Source organism: Bubalus bubalis, chromosome 14 (assembly GCF_019923935.1).
Source record: "Bubalus bubalis isolate 160015118507 breed Murrah chromosome 14, NDDB_SH_1, whole genome shotgun sequence".
Lineage (NCBI taxonomy): Eukaryota > Metazoa > Chordata > Mammalia > Artiodactyla > Bovidae > Bubalus > Bubalus bubalis.
In genome coordinates this window covers 16,243,208-16,257,771 of record NC_059170.1, presented here as the reverse complement: position 1 = coordinate 16,257,771, position 14,564 = coordinate 16,243,208, and the positions used below count along the sequence as shown (strand labels likewise).

The 14,564-nt window shown below is 38.4% G+C and overlaps 1 protein-coding gene across 5 annotated transcripts in view; it reads left to right on the top strand.

Moving 5' to 3' along the window:
- RALGAPB (Ral GTPase activating protein non-catalytic subunit beta) overlaps positions 1-14,564 on the top strand; it is a 90,628-nt gene that overhangs the window by 62,114 nt on the left and 13,950 nt on the right. For all 5 annotated transcript variants that reach the window (XM_006051749.4, XM_006051748.4, XM_025263479.3 and 2 more), the window contains 6 exons: positions 648-835; positions 2,865-2,971; positions 4,643-4,795; positions 7,187-7,396; positions 11,169-11,327; positions 14,250-14,415. In XM_006051749.4, coding sequence (XP_006051811.2) covers positions 648-835; positions 2,865-2,971; positions 4,643-4,795; positions 7,187-7,396; positions 11,169-11,327; positions 14,250-14,415 — 983 coding nt within the window. The remainder of the gene's footprint in view (positions 1-647; positions 836-2,864; positions 2,972-4,642; positions 4,796-7,186; positions 7,397-11,168; positions 11,328-14,249; positions 14,416-14,564) is intronic.

The following is a 14,564-nucleotide window of genomic DNA, read 5'->3' as shown; positions in this document are numbered from 1 at the left end:
TTGTCTGGGTCTAGAATGCTTTAGCTAGCATAGTCCTTAAACCTGGAGTGTGCATATTTTTAAAATATATCTTTAGGAGCTTCATGATTTGGAAGTATGATTGGTCAGGTCCCCTGGGGAGCAGGCTTTGAGAGAGAAATTTGCCTGTAAGAGGTTTATTGGAAAGTGCTGTCAGGATCAACCCTTTTGGGGGAATGAGGGAAGTCAGACTGAGCAGAGGGAAGAACCAAACTGCGATGCGTTTGCAGCAAAGAGCTCTGGAGCTGGGCTGGCCCTTCAAGAGTCTCTCATGTTGGGGCCTGGGTACTGGGACTTTATACCCCTTATCCCCCAGCATCCACAATTCACTGGACATGAGCTGTCCCAGGAGGAAGCTGTGGTCTTGAATAAAGTGGTTCTCATTGGCCTCTCCAAGACTCAGCTGAAAGTTAGGGCCACCATCTCCCTGTATCTGGGGCAGTGGATCTTTCCAGTTTTGGAGAGGGAATCTAGACAGCACACCACAACATCCACCACAGGGAGTAAATCTGACCCTCAAAGAGGAAGCATGGCTGTGGTCAGATAAATCTAGAGAGACAGATTGATGCATGGGGTAAAGTTATGGTCTTGCTTTGGGAATTAACTGTTATCTTTTGCATTCTCTCTAGTATTATGCAGTTGCTTGGTGCATTTCCTTCACCCAGTGGTCCTGCCTCTCCTTGTAGTCTGGTGAATGAGACCACTTTGATCAAATACTCCAGACTGCCAACCATAAACAAACATAGTTTCCGGTACTTTGTCTTGGATAACAGTGTCATCCTGGCAATGCTGGAGCAACCTCTTGGAAATGAACAGAGTAAGTTTCAGCACTTTGGGCTTTTTCCATCGCTAAATCAACATGTCTATCAATATTAGCAAGCTGTCTCTGGCATCGGGGAAGGAAAGACAAATTTTAAGTAATTTTGCATTTGTCAAAAAAGGCTTCTAGCTGATGACATAATAGCAACTGAAAAGCAGAGGCTCAGAAAGTGGAATATACATATGAAATAGAATCTTTTAGAGGCTCTTAATGTAAATCTACTAGAAAAGAACTCCATAGCTGTATAAAAAGTTTATGTTGATAGAATATTTTCTGTTGTTCCCTGTGTATGAAAATCATTATTCCTCTTCCTTCCTTCTTGGCCTTTGGATCCTGCACCTCTCCTGTCCCACCTTCACTCCACATTGTTCTTTTTCAGTTATTGTTGCCACCCAAACAGGCTGGGAATTGGAGGAGTCATCTTCACCTGCTCCTTCCTGTTACTCCCTTATGTATTTGGTTTCCAAGTTTCTCTTCCCTTAGTGACTTTGGCGTCTTCTGTTCTCTGCATTCCTCCCAATACAACCAAATGCAGGACTTTTATTTCTAGATTATTGCAGTTGCTTCTTGCCTGATCTGATTGTCCCTCCTTTCATTTCCAAAATTCATCACCCTTCCCTCCATCCTACTGCTGCCACCGGTGCCTCCATCCTCAAATGTAGATCCGATCATGCCCGTGCCCTCCTGAAAATCCTTCATTGATTTTCCATTGACGCAACATGCACTGTTTTCTTCCCATCTTTCCCCCAGTTACAACCATCTCAAGGTGTATTATCCCTGCAGTGCAGACTGCTCAAAGTACATTTTTTTTCAATTGGAATCAACCAGTATGTAAAGGAAGCATGTTCTTAGAGAGATCCTTATTGCTGGGAAGAGGAAGGAAAGTGAAGATTACAGAACCTTTAGGCATATAGGAACGCAGGGAATCTACAGATGAAGAAAGTAGGGCTCAGAGAGGGTATTTGACTTGTTCATGAAATGAAACTAGGTGTTTCCCAGAAGTTCAGGGAAATAACCACCAGAGATGTCCTTCATGTTATGGTAAAATATAGTGATTTTAATAAGAACGAGGTAGGGCTTTTAATTGTTGCCCAACTCCAGAAGCACTGGTCCCAGGTCTTTCCTACAGGCACCTCATCCTTCTCTACCTTAGACCTGGGATTGCTTGACTTTTTTCCCTGGCTTGTATCAATTATTCCTGGCTCCTCCTGCTTCCCACTCCCAAGCTACCTGCTATAAGAGTCTATAAAATACCAGTCTCTCCTCCAGGTTTCCTGCCCGGAAGGGTGTCAACCCTTTTCCAAATTTTTTAAGACTCCACTCCTCTCATTCTAAGTTATTTCATTGCATTGAAAGTCAACCAAAAATATAAACTATTGGGATTATTTAGATGTACAAGGACATTTTAAAACAACAGTGAGAGAAGTTTGAACAAGTTTGACTGCTAGACCAGAGGAAAAAGAAAGGAATAGGAAGAAGGATCTAGGTGCTTAAGAAGTCCATTCTGCGTTCATTCCCCCTTGGGATGAAACAGTGCCTGCCAGTGGTGGGCAGCAGTACACAAAGGCAAGGGTGAATGGGACCTCAGCATCACAAGCACCCAGCCTGTCTTTTGCATTTAGACCGTCTGCAACACTGACAGTTAAGAGTATTTGCCAGGATAATGTTTCCAAAAAATGTGTATGTGTACTGCTGGAGGTATGTGATAATGATGTTATTTTATGTATTTTTAAACAGGTGTTTTAAAAATATATAATTAACACACCAGAGTTCCTGGTTTTCCTTTTAAGGATATAATTTCCTTTTGAAAAAACAGAAAAAGGGAAGAAAGAAGTTAATAGAGAAAGTGAGATAATAGTCACAGCGGTACATGGGTATGGCAGAATCTGCAGAGGTGGTTCACAAAGGAGAAAAGCTAGAGAAGCACTGTGCTAGGGCTGTGTTTAGTAGAAGCTCTAAAATAGACAGCAGGTGTATTTTATATGTTGCCAGAAATAAAAACTTTTCCACCAATATTTTATTCTAGATGATTTTTTCCCCTCTGTCACTGTGCTCGTCCGGGGAATGTCTGGAAGACTTGCTTGGGCACAACAACTTTGCCTTTTACCCAGAGGAGCAAAAGCAAATCAGAAGGTATCCATCAGAAGTTACAGGGGAGTGGCTAGGAGTGAGTGCCTGTGTATGTGTTTGTGTGTGTTGTGATTTAAAGGTTAAATAATATTCCAACAAAAATAACAGAGAAAATAAATATTTTTGATCCTAGCCAGGTTCTCAGTGAGTTCACATCAGAATCATCTTAGGAGGCTAGAATTCCAGGTCCACTGAAATACTCTTTAAAGACATCTTCAAGGCAGGTGTAATTTCAGAAAGCTTTCTGGGTGCCTCTGACATCCACTTAAGATTAAGAAGTGCTCTTCTGAGTATGGCTGAGTCCCTTTGCTGTCCACTTGAAACTGTCACAACATTGTTAATCAGCTATACTTCTAAGTAAAATGAAAAGTTAAAAAGAACTGCTGTTCTGAAGAGTGGCCCCACCTTTTTTCATGGAATGTTAAATAAAATCTACGTACATGCCATGTGAAAAACATGTGGCCAGATCCTAGATGTCTCTGTCAACAGTACTTAGTTTCTGATTGTTTCATTTAACTGTCTAACTGGCAGTATGCTCTGTAATTTTTTAATGTGCTGTATAATTTAATGAAGTCTTTCTTTGGGGTGGCACAGCTTATTTCTTTATAACAGTTGTAATTATGTGAATAAAATTTGCTCATGGGAGAAAGTTGGAAAATGAAAATAATGAAGAAGGTATTTTAAGTCACTCTTCAGAAGTAGACAGCCTCTGTTTTAGTGGATTTTCTTCCAATCTTTTTTTCCCTTTCTGTACCTAACACTTCAATAGAATTTAGTCATTTTGTATACTGCTCTTTTCATTTTTTATCACATTGTAAGCTTTACTTACGTTATTAAAAATTCTTTAAAACATGGCTTAATAAAATTTTACCAGCATTTGAGAGAGAAACTCACAAAATTAGAGTATGTGCCTAAAATAATTCAACATTCTAGACGTTGCTGTTGCATAACATTTGTTTGCTCTGAGGAGCACATGCCTGTTTTCTCCTAGTGGCATCATACCCGTCACCAATCTGTCAGCAACACTATAAGCCACTCAGTCCCATTAAAGACTGAGGAGGAAGGAGGTCAGAAAAGGCACTAAAACCTGTTTGACAGTTTAATATGTGCCATATATATATATTTTTTTTTTAACCCTTGCAGCAGTCTTGTGATGTGTTGTTTCCATTTGTCAAATGTGGAAAGAGAAGTCACATAGCTCATATATGTTTATTAAAGCACGGATTTGGAGCCATGAAGACCTAGATTCAGTGCCAGACTTTTTCAGTTAAGCAATGCTAAGTTTCTAATTATTGAATTCACTGTCTAGAGATGCCCAGTGGATGTCAACTTGTATGATTTGAGAGCTGTTGGGGGAAGAAGGAAGTTTGAGCCTTAAATTTGGAAATGCCTTATCTATTAGCTTATCACTGAATGTGGAAGATTCAGGCCTGGTACAATAGAGGTCCGTAACACATATATCAGTTGCAAAAATCTGTAAGTTGATGAAGATTTTTATAAAAATAAAAAAGAGTACACTGGTGCCTTTACCATTAGCAGTAGTATTTGCAGATTTTTACTGAGATTCTGTGTTTTGTAACCCTAGGGAAACATAGACATCTAAGAGACCAGGGAAATACATGTCATTTTGGATGGCGCCAAATGTAATAAACGTAATGTTGTTTTTTTTAACAGCTTTTTGTGCCTGAACCTCGTCCAGTTCCTAAAAATGATGTTGGACTTAAATATACTGTGAAACATCGACCATTTCCTGAAGAGGTGGATAAGATTCCTTTTGTGAAAGCAGATCTGAGCATTCCAGATTTGCATGAAATCGTCACGGAAGAAGTAAGATAAATTATTACCAGCTGTTGTTAAGAGAATGACTATAAACATCCTTAAACAACTTCTGCGATCAAGATACTGCCTTTGTTTGTTATCCCTGGAGGTGGTTCTTAAGATGACCTAGATGTTTGTCATCCAGGAGGTTGCCATGTAGTAAGACAAATAGAGATTGTGGCTAAGTGAAAGGAACTTGACATCGGGCTGCCGATGTCCAAAGGAACCAGTCTAAAGGAACTGGACTGGTCTGTGGTTTCATTAGTGTGAGGGCATGATCCAACCCTAGTGGAGGATATTTGGAGAGGGGAGACCAATTCAGAGACCGTTATGACAACTCAGGCAGGGGATGGGAAGGACTGTCTTACTGGTAGTATAAAGTTTAAATATATGGCATGTCTCATAGAAATATTTTGATCCAGACAGTCTTGGATTGATGAGGGATAGAAAAGAGCTGAAGAACTTTAGAATTTAGGCTTGAGTGGCAAAGATATTAGTGCCATTTATAGAAATATAGACATTAGGAAGAGGACAGGTTTAGGAAAAAATTACTTGGCTTTAGATTAATGTAGGTACTTAACTAGATTAAATAATTGGTTGCTTAGGTCGAGGAAGAGGAGTTCTAAGAAATGAAAGACAGGTATGTCAGGGCATGAGCGAATAGAAGGGCAGGTATGGAGGCTGCCTATAGTATCAGATGCTGGAGAGACTGGGGGAAGGAACACTAAGAAGAGGCCCCTGGATTTTGTTATGAAATGTTGGTGACCTTTGAGATCAAGTTCAAAGGAGTATTAAAGTGTAAGGTCTGGGGAATGAATGGTTAATGAGGAAAAGGCAGTGAATATAGGCTACACTGTTAACTGTTAGCAGTAAGGGGAAAGGTTGTTGTTTAGTTGCTAAAGTCATGTCCAACTCTACAACTCTGTGGACTATAGCCTGCCAGGCTCCTCTGTGCATGGGATTCTCCAGGCAAGAATACTGGAATAAGTTGCCATTTCCTCCTCTAGGGGATCTTCCCGACCCAGGGATTGAACCTGCATCTTTTGCATTGGCAGGTGGATTCTTTACCTCTGAGCCACCAGGGAAGCAAAAGGTACAGAGTAGAAAATAGAATGAGGAAATGGCCTAGTGAAGGAAAGGCAGGGCTAATTTTTCTTTCTTTTTTTTTTTTTTTTTTAATTTAAGAAGAATCAGAAGTAGAAGGAGCCAGTGAAGAAGGGTCAGCAGCCTACACTGTGAGGCAGGCTGAGGAAATGATAAGTAATAGAATAAGGCCCTGGAGGCAATTGGGTCAAGAAAATCTGTGATTGTATCTAGAAAAGGGGTCCTTCTGGTAAGATAGGAGAGAAGAGAGGCTTGGTTTAGGTTCAGACACATTTAGAGGTGGAAAGGACGGAAATTGAAGCTGCTTATTTAAATTTTAATCTTAGTTCTTAGAAATGACATAGGGAAGCAAGGATGCTTCTTAAAATTGCAGGCAGCCTTGCTAGATTAAGTAGTATCATCTGTAGTGAAGTTACTTAACTCATTCTGCTGACTTTCTTCAAAAGTTCTTGGTATCCAGAGGCATAAATAAAAAAATCTGAGTGATATGGAGATTGGCCAGGTGAATAGAAGCATAAGGAATAACATAGCCATTTTATATGCTTAGAAGAGGGTATTAAGATGTCAGATTTGGGGGTTTAGTTTTGGTTGGGACATAGATGAAGCCAGAAGCCTTGGAGAAATAGAGGGGTTGTTTACCCCACAGTGATGGTAAAGGGAGAATGGGTATACAGGTGAGCTGTAAGAAAGGAATTTCAAAATTGGAGCTCTTGAAAGTACAGCACATTTGAAGTACAGAGTCTGTCATGAATGGCCAGAGTTGTGAAGGTTGAGGAAGTTGTAGGAATGTAGGCCAGGCTATTCACCAAAGAGGATGAAATTTTAAATAGGATAGATCAGAAGGAAAGCAGAGGTAACTCCCAAGAGTACAGCAGCTAATCCATGCAGTTGTGGACTTCAAAGAATGAGGAGATCCTTGCAGGACAAAGATGGACAGGGGTCTGGAAGAAGATGGAAAATGATGTGGAAGATGGAGGGGACATGGCAGAGAATGGCAACTCTGCCCCCTTTCTTGCCAGTGTAAAGGGAAGCAGAGACAGAATGGTTTCACTTATAGCGAGGAGATAAAGGAGCAATTTTTGAGGCTATAGGAACATTCTTGGGGTTTTATTTTAACTTTAAAACATTTTTGCTTGGTTTATGCGTATTTGCTCTTGGTTGTATTGAATTGAAGCTCAGTGTTGATCACTGAAAATTATCTTCTGTTTTGTTGCTTGTAGCCTTATTTTCATTTAAAAATTAAGATTAATCCTGATATGATAATTCCCCCAAAATGAAATGTTCGGTTTATTTCAGTTAGAAGAGAGACATGAAAAATTAAGGAATGGCATGGCCCAGCAGATCGCTTATGAAATACACCTTGAGCAACAAAGTGAGGAGGAATTGCAGAAGAGAAGTTTTCCTGATCCAGTTACAGATTGTAAGCCCCCACCCCCTGCCCAGGAATTCCAAACAGCACGTCTTTTCCTTTCACACTTCGGATTTTTGTCTTTAGAAGCATTGAAGGTAATTTTCATAAACTTCTATGAGTAAATATATTCATAAGTTAACATTCAACTAATGATAGCTAAAGCATTTTTGTGAAGATGGAGAATTAAAAAAACAGAAACTACTTAAAATCTTACCTTTCATACAAGGAAATAAAATTGTATGATGCTGCAGCCTACAATATGAGCTCCAAGGCAGTTTTCCCATGAATGTATTCAGAGTTCTGTTGTGAGAGCTGCTTTGATAGTATATCCACCTTTGACTTTTCCTAGGTGCTGTAGAACTCATATTATATATATATTAATGACATCTATAAGCAGTTAGAAAAAGAATGTTAAAACTTTTCTCTGGTAAAGTTTATGACTGAAAGTATGGTCTACAGTTGACTGTTGTTTCATGCCACTTTTGAAAAGGAATGAGTGTAAACACTTGTTAGGTTGTGCAGTTTCTGGGGTCAGACTGTCTTGGTTTATGTCCTGGCATCACTACGTACCAGCTGTGTGATCTTGGGAAAGTTACCCAACTTCTGAGCCTTAGTTCCTCATGTCTGAAATAGGGGTGATAAAGGTATCATCTCACTGTGGTTGTGTCAGGCATTTCATGTAGTGCATAGAACAGAGTCAGCCAGCCTGTGAGGTAAATGTTGCCATTATTCTTAATTTCATTAAAACAGTTTTACTAGGAAAGTGGTAGTATCTCTATTTCACATATGTAGAAACAGGGCCTCAAAAATGTGAAATAGCTTCCATGTATGTGAATTTAGAATTTGTACTAAGCCTGTTTATTTTGAAAAACCCAACTGAAGATTGCCAGGCAAGAAGTCACTTATTGTACAAGTTGCCCCCTGCCTTACTCTCTAGCAGCTACTTGGCTAAAGGCCATTTAACTTTTAAGAAAAGTAGAAGGGAACATTGCTGTCTTGAGTTTGGATTTTGGCATGTAGATGAAAAATATTTTATGTTGTAGAAAATTGAATTAGTGGTGGAGACTAAAAAATAAAACTCTTAAAATGCAGAAGAAAAGAACAGAAAGAGGAAATAATGAGAAATGCAGTGGTAAATGTGGAAAGAAAGGAACAAAGATACAATCTTACAGATGATTAGTGATATTCCTGGTGGAGAAAATTGGACAGAGTAGAAGCAGTACATAAAAACATTCTAGAAGGAAATGATTGCATGCTATGGACTGAATGGAGACAAGACAAATCTCTGAGATTGCAGTTTCCTTTCATGTTACCTACTGTAGTTGAAATGTTTAATCTTTGAAGAAAATAATTCCTGTACTTTCTCACCTGGGTCAGAACATAGGGAAAGTCAGAAAGTAGCCTGATTTATTTTATGAATCTAAGCGTACCTCTAATAACTTAAACCTGACAGAACACACATGCAAAAGTATATACAAAAGTATTAAGGAGAATACTAATAAAACTGAATTCAGCAGCATGTTAAACAAATTAACTTCTACAACCAAGTAAAGTTTATCTTAGGAATGCAGGAGAGTCAGTTATGGGTAAATATTAGTAAAGTTATTAAGAAAATAATTTGATTCTGTTAGCAGATCAGTCAGTACAACAGTCAATATTCAGCAAAACAATATTCAGTCTGATTTTTAAAAAATGAATAAACAGCCAAAAACTTCACCAGGGCCAGTAATGTAGATCTGTGTAAATGGCAGCCCATTTAGGAAACAAGATGGAGAATGAGGAAATGTTTAAAAAAAAAAAAAAATGTGTAGGGAGATTCCCCCAGTGAGTAACATCTTACCTAACTATAGTATAATATCAAAACCAGGAAGGTCAATGAAATACTAAAAGAAACTAAGTAAGAGGGAAAAAACCATTGGAAAGGAAAAGACAGTTCCCAGGTAATATGATTTCTAGTTAGGCAGCCATGGCATCATTGACTCAGTGGACATGAGTTTAAACAAACTCCATGAGATAGTGAAGGACAGGGAAGCCTGGCGTGCTGCAGTTCATGGGGTCACAAAGAGTCGGACACGACTGAGCTACTGAATGACAAGAAGAAGGAGAATCAGTAGAGTGTTTAAAGTAAATGAAAGTTAAGATCCCCACATATGAAGTACAAATATTAATGACTATAGCTGTTAATATCCAGTTAGAAATACAATGCAAAATAACTCAGTTACAACTGTGATATTGATAAAAGTTATCCTAACAAAATTTATTAGGAAAAACACAGACCTAGAGGAAAAAACTTGAAGAAGTTATTAAGAGATATAAAGTACATATGTGTTATGTTCCTGAATTAGAAGATCATCCGGAGAACAAGCTGATGAGGTAGCTTTAAAAAAAAAAAAGAACCAGGAGCCCTCGTCCTACAAGATGTGTTGCAGCACACTGCCAGACTGCAGCTCCTTCTCCACGATTTCAGAGTGAAAAATGAAAAGCAGAACGTTTTTTGTATGTTTGTAGAAAATTCATTTAGTGGAGAAATCTGACCTGAATTGACACAAGGCTATCTGTAGTCTTTTTTCATAGTGTTAATACTCTTCTGTTTGACTGCAGAAATAGTGGTGTCTTTAAAGACAGGGTGTTGCCTCAGCCCTTTTTTGGAGTAGGAAAAGAGTAATCCTTGCCATCTCTGAGGGCTGCTTTCCTGAAAAATACCAGGGATGATACAACTTGCTGGTCAAGATCAAGATCTCAAAGAAGATAAGGGATCAGGGGGAAAACAAAACAAGAAATGCATAAAAAGTAATAGACTACTTTTTAAAGCACTTAGGTTTGCAGAACAGCCAAGTAGAAAGTGTAGAGAGTTTCCATATAACCTCTCTTCCTCCACACATGTATTTTCTCCTAACATCTTGCATTGTTGTGACATAATTTGTAACAATTGACGAACCAGTATCAGATGGATTATTAACTGAACTCTATAGTTTACATTAGTGTTCACTCTGTATTGTACAGTTCTGTGGGTTTTGGCAAATATGAAATCATATATGTCCACCATTATAACACTATAGAGAAGAGTTTCACTGCCCTAAAGTCCACTGTAGTCTTCCTAGTCATCCCTCCCCTTCTCTGGAAATTCCCCCAACTCCTGACAACTACCGATCTTTTGCTATCTCCACAGTTTTGCCTTTTACAAAACGTCATATAGTTGGAATCATAGTATGTAGTCTCTTCAGATTGGCTTCTTTCACTTAGCAGTTTGCATTTCAGGATCCTCCATGTCTTTCTGTGACTTGATAGCTCACTTCTTCTTATCATTGAATAATATTCCATTGGGTGGATTTATCACAGTTTACTTACAGAGAGACTCCTTGGTTGCTTCCAAGTTTGGGCAGTTACGAATGAAGCTGTTACAAACATTTGTGTGGAGGTTTTTGAGTAGATGTTTTTAATTCATATGGGAAAATATCAAGTTATGCAGTTGCTGTCCTATATGGTAAGATTATGCTTAGCTTTGCAAGAAGTTGCCAGACTGTCTTCCAGCATGGCTGTACCATTTTCCATTTCCACCAGCAATTAATAAGAATAAAATACATACTAAATTTTTTCTAGAAAGTTTGGTGTATTACAGAGAAAATTGGATTTTAAATTAAATACATAGTATAATCTCAACCGTCTTTAACAAAAAAGGCAAAAGAACTGGAAGGAAGTACACAAGAATGTTAAATAGTTTCTGTAGTTTGGGATTATGGTTCTGCTTATTCCTGTCACTTTTTAATTTTTTTTACTTAATGTTTATTAAACCATGAGCAAGTATTGCTTTTATAATTAGAATAGTGCAAAGAGATGATATCTTCTCCTTTCTTCCTTTGGCGGTAGGAACCTGCAAACAGTCGTCTACCTCCTCACCTTATCGCACTTGACTCCACGATACCTGGATTTTTTGATGACATTGGGTATCTGGATCTCTTGCCATGTCGTCCCTTTGACACAGTTTTTATTTTCTATATGAAGCCAGGCCAGAAAACAAACCAGGAGGTAAGATTTCTGGATTTTGGGGGTAATTTTTTATGCTGTAAATTGAAAAAAATGTTCATGACTTGCACTTCTCTATGGTGGAAGGTGAGTTATTCTTGATCTTTAAAGATTTCTTGTGAATCAGTTCAGAAACTGAGTTAATGAAAACTATGGTGCCTAGAGCCTCGAGTCTTTTGACTCTCAATGAATGATGTAGAGAAGAGCTAGAGCATGTCTTTCTTACCTTAGGGAATTCAGATTCCTAAGACACAGAAAACTAAAATAACAAAAGTTAACCATGAAAAGCTAAAGTTAGGCTTTACTGCCCAGCAACAACTGTTTACTGACCATCTTCCCTGTGGCTCCCTTAATGTGCCCAAGTGTAGAAGTGATAACACCCTTTCCTCTTGAGGAACTCACTTTCCAGGTAATTTCACAAGGAAATAATTTTAGTCAAGGCATGCACAGTAGGAGAAGAACATCTGAAATAAAGTAAAGGATAAAAACAATAAGTAAAACACAGTTGGATACATGTAACAAAGAGACTAGGAGAAGGATGAAGACAACATAAGATAGGTGAGAACAGAAAACTGAGAGCAAATGTCAGGAGATCAAGTGTCTATCAGAGATAAGTGGTTGAAACATGGATTGGACAGGTAGTTACCAACTGTGACTAAGAGAGGACCAAAGGAAGATGTGTAAAATATAGAATGTATTCACATGTGTAGAGCACTATGACTGTATTATCTTGGAGTTTCACTATAATCATTGTAAGACCATTAGTTAATCAGATTAAACACACTTAAAGAAATGTACCAGAATTACAAAATGTTTATACTACAAGCATATTTCAGATTATTGGCAGACTACTAGAAAAGGAGAAAATTCTTCTCATTTCATGTTAGTGATTCAGTAAATACTTACCAAGTGTCTCCTGTCAGGTGCTTGGGTTATAGTGGTGAACAAGATATACAAGGTTTCTGGACTTCTGGAACTACTGTGTAGAGGGAAAGACAGATGATTAAACACACAACTATGATAAAGTGTGCTGATAGGAACATGTTATAGGAGCCATACCATGAAAACCTAACCTGGTTTGAAGAAGACTTCCTGGAATAAAAGACTTTTAAGCTAATGTATCAGGTATACATTGGCAGTAGGTTAAAAGGTAGAAGTGGGTTGTCACTAATCAAGAAACAGCATGTGCAAAGGCCCTGGAGATGAGAGAGAATTTCATTTTCATAAAATTCATTATTGGTTCCAATTTGTTTAGAGCTTGGGAGGCTATCGGTAGCCAGAGATGAGACTGGTAGACTCAAGTTTTTTGGAAGATCTTCAGTAGAAGTGGATTAAATGCAGAGGGTGGGGATCTATTTTGAAGGAATTCTAATGGATGGTTCATATGAGAGTAGTGGGGCCATTTTCCTCCTACATATAGAAGAAGACACAAACCCTTGAGGTAATTCTTACACCAGTTGAGTTTTCTTAGCTTTTTAGGGACCAAGGGTGACTAGAAAACGATAAGATTCCCAGAGGCATCCTTTAGAATGACTGAATCCTGCCTTCCCTAGCCCCATAGGGAAGATTTAGATGAATTTCAAGCTGCCAGTCAGTGGCCTACAAGTTGAATTTAACTTACTTATTGTATCTTGGCTACATTTTCAAATTGTTTAAAAGTCTCACCTCTGAATAAAATAATTATTTGGGAGAAAACAAAAACTGGCTGTCAGATCAGTTTCCTGGCACTTAAAAGAATATGAAGGGATATGGGAAACTAAATAGGTACACTTCTGAAAAGAAGTGTTTAAGAGATGAGGCCTGGCAACGATGCCCACTAGATTGAGAAGTATTTGATGTAACCACATATTTTGACTTCATTAGGTTAGCATTGTATGAACTACATCAGTGATCTGTGGGCTGGCTACATTAGAAGTTACTTGGGAGACCTCTTGAAAGTAGTAATTCCAGGATCTTATCTCTGCTGATCTGATACAGAAGTTCTGGAGTAGGCTAAGAAAATCTCATGTTTAAGAAATTCCCCAGGTGATTTTGATACACTACCTCTCTCCCCATTTCATTTTTAATTTGTAGAGGATTTCTCATTTTCCTTCTTCTAGCATTGGACTTTGAACAGCAGCAGTGTTGCTGTTTTGAGCCAAGTAATTCCTTGTTCAGGGAGCTGTTCTATAAAAATAGGACATGTAGCCGCATCTTTGGCCTCTGCTCACTAGATCCCAGGAGTGCCCCACCAGTTGTGATGTCAAAAATGTTTCCGGACATTGCCAGATGTCTGCTGGAGAGCAAAATCCACCTGATGAGAACCACTGTTTTAGAACAGGGGACTTTTCTTTCTGGGGCCCAGAAATTAAATTTCGTACCTGGTGAAGAGGAGAGAGCCTTCATTTTTATCTGGGATGGTTGTATTCTCTTCTTTGAACCCAGAGAAGAATGTTTTCCCACTCACTTATTAATTATAGCTAGTCATTATTGAATTTTTAACAAGTTTATATTTTTTATAGCATTTGTCACGACTTGTAAGTAAATAATCACATACCTATGTGAAGGCAGGGACCTAGTGTTTTTTGTTTACTTTTAGTAAGCATGTCTGGCTCAGTAATTATTTTGCTAGGGAGAGAGTTAAAGGATTTTCTTGCTTTATCTCATTTGATCTTCACAGCCATCATTATTACTCACTTTATAGATGAAGAAACTGAAACAGTGGGGTTTCAGAAACTGAAACTTGCCCAAAGCCCAGCCAGGATTTGAACCTGGATCTATATAACCCAGAAGCATGCATGTTTAACTGCAGTCATATGTGTAGTTCTCAGTTTATTCTCAGCTTGGACTTGATTTATCAGACACTTCGAAGAGAATTTTTATGAAGATACTTTGATATGCTCTTTTGTTTCCTTCACTATAGTTGATGATTGGTATGTATTTCAGATTTTAAAGAATGTGGAGTCTTCCAGAAATGTTCAGCCACATTTCCTAGAATTTTTGCTCTCCCTTGGCTGGTCAGTAGATGTGGGCAAACACCCTGGGTGGACTGGGCATGTTTCCACCAGTTGGTCTATTAACACTTGCGATGATGGTGAAGGACCTGAACAAGGTAAATCTCATATGGTCATTTGTTTTTTCTCGTTACTCTTGACTTTTCTCCTTTAATATGAATTTGTAGTCTTACGAAAGAAAAAAAAAAAAACAGGCAGAGGTATGGAATGGAGAAGTCTCTTTCCTCTCATCCTCACAGGAGATCAC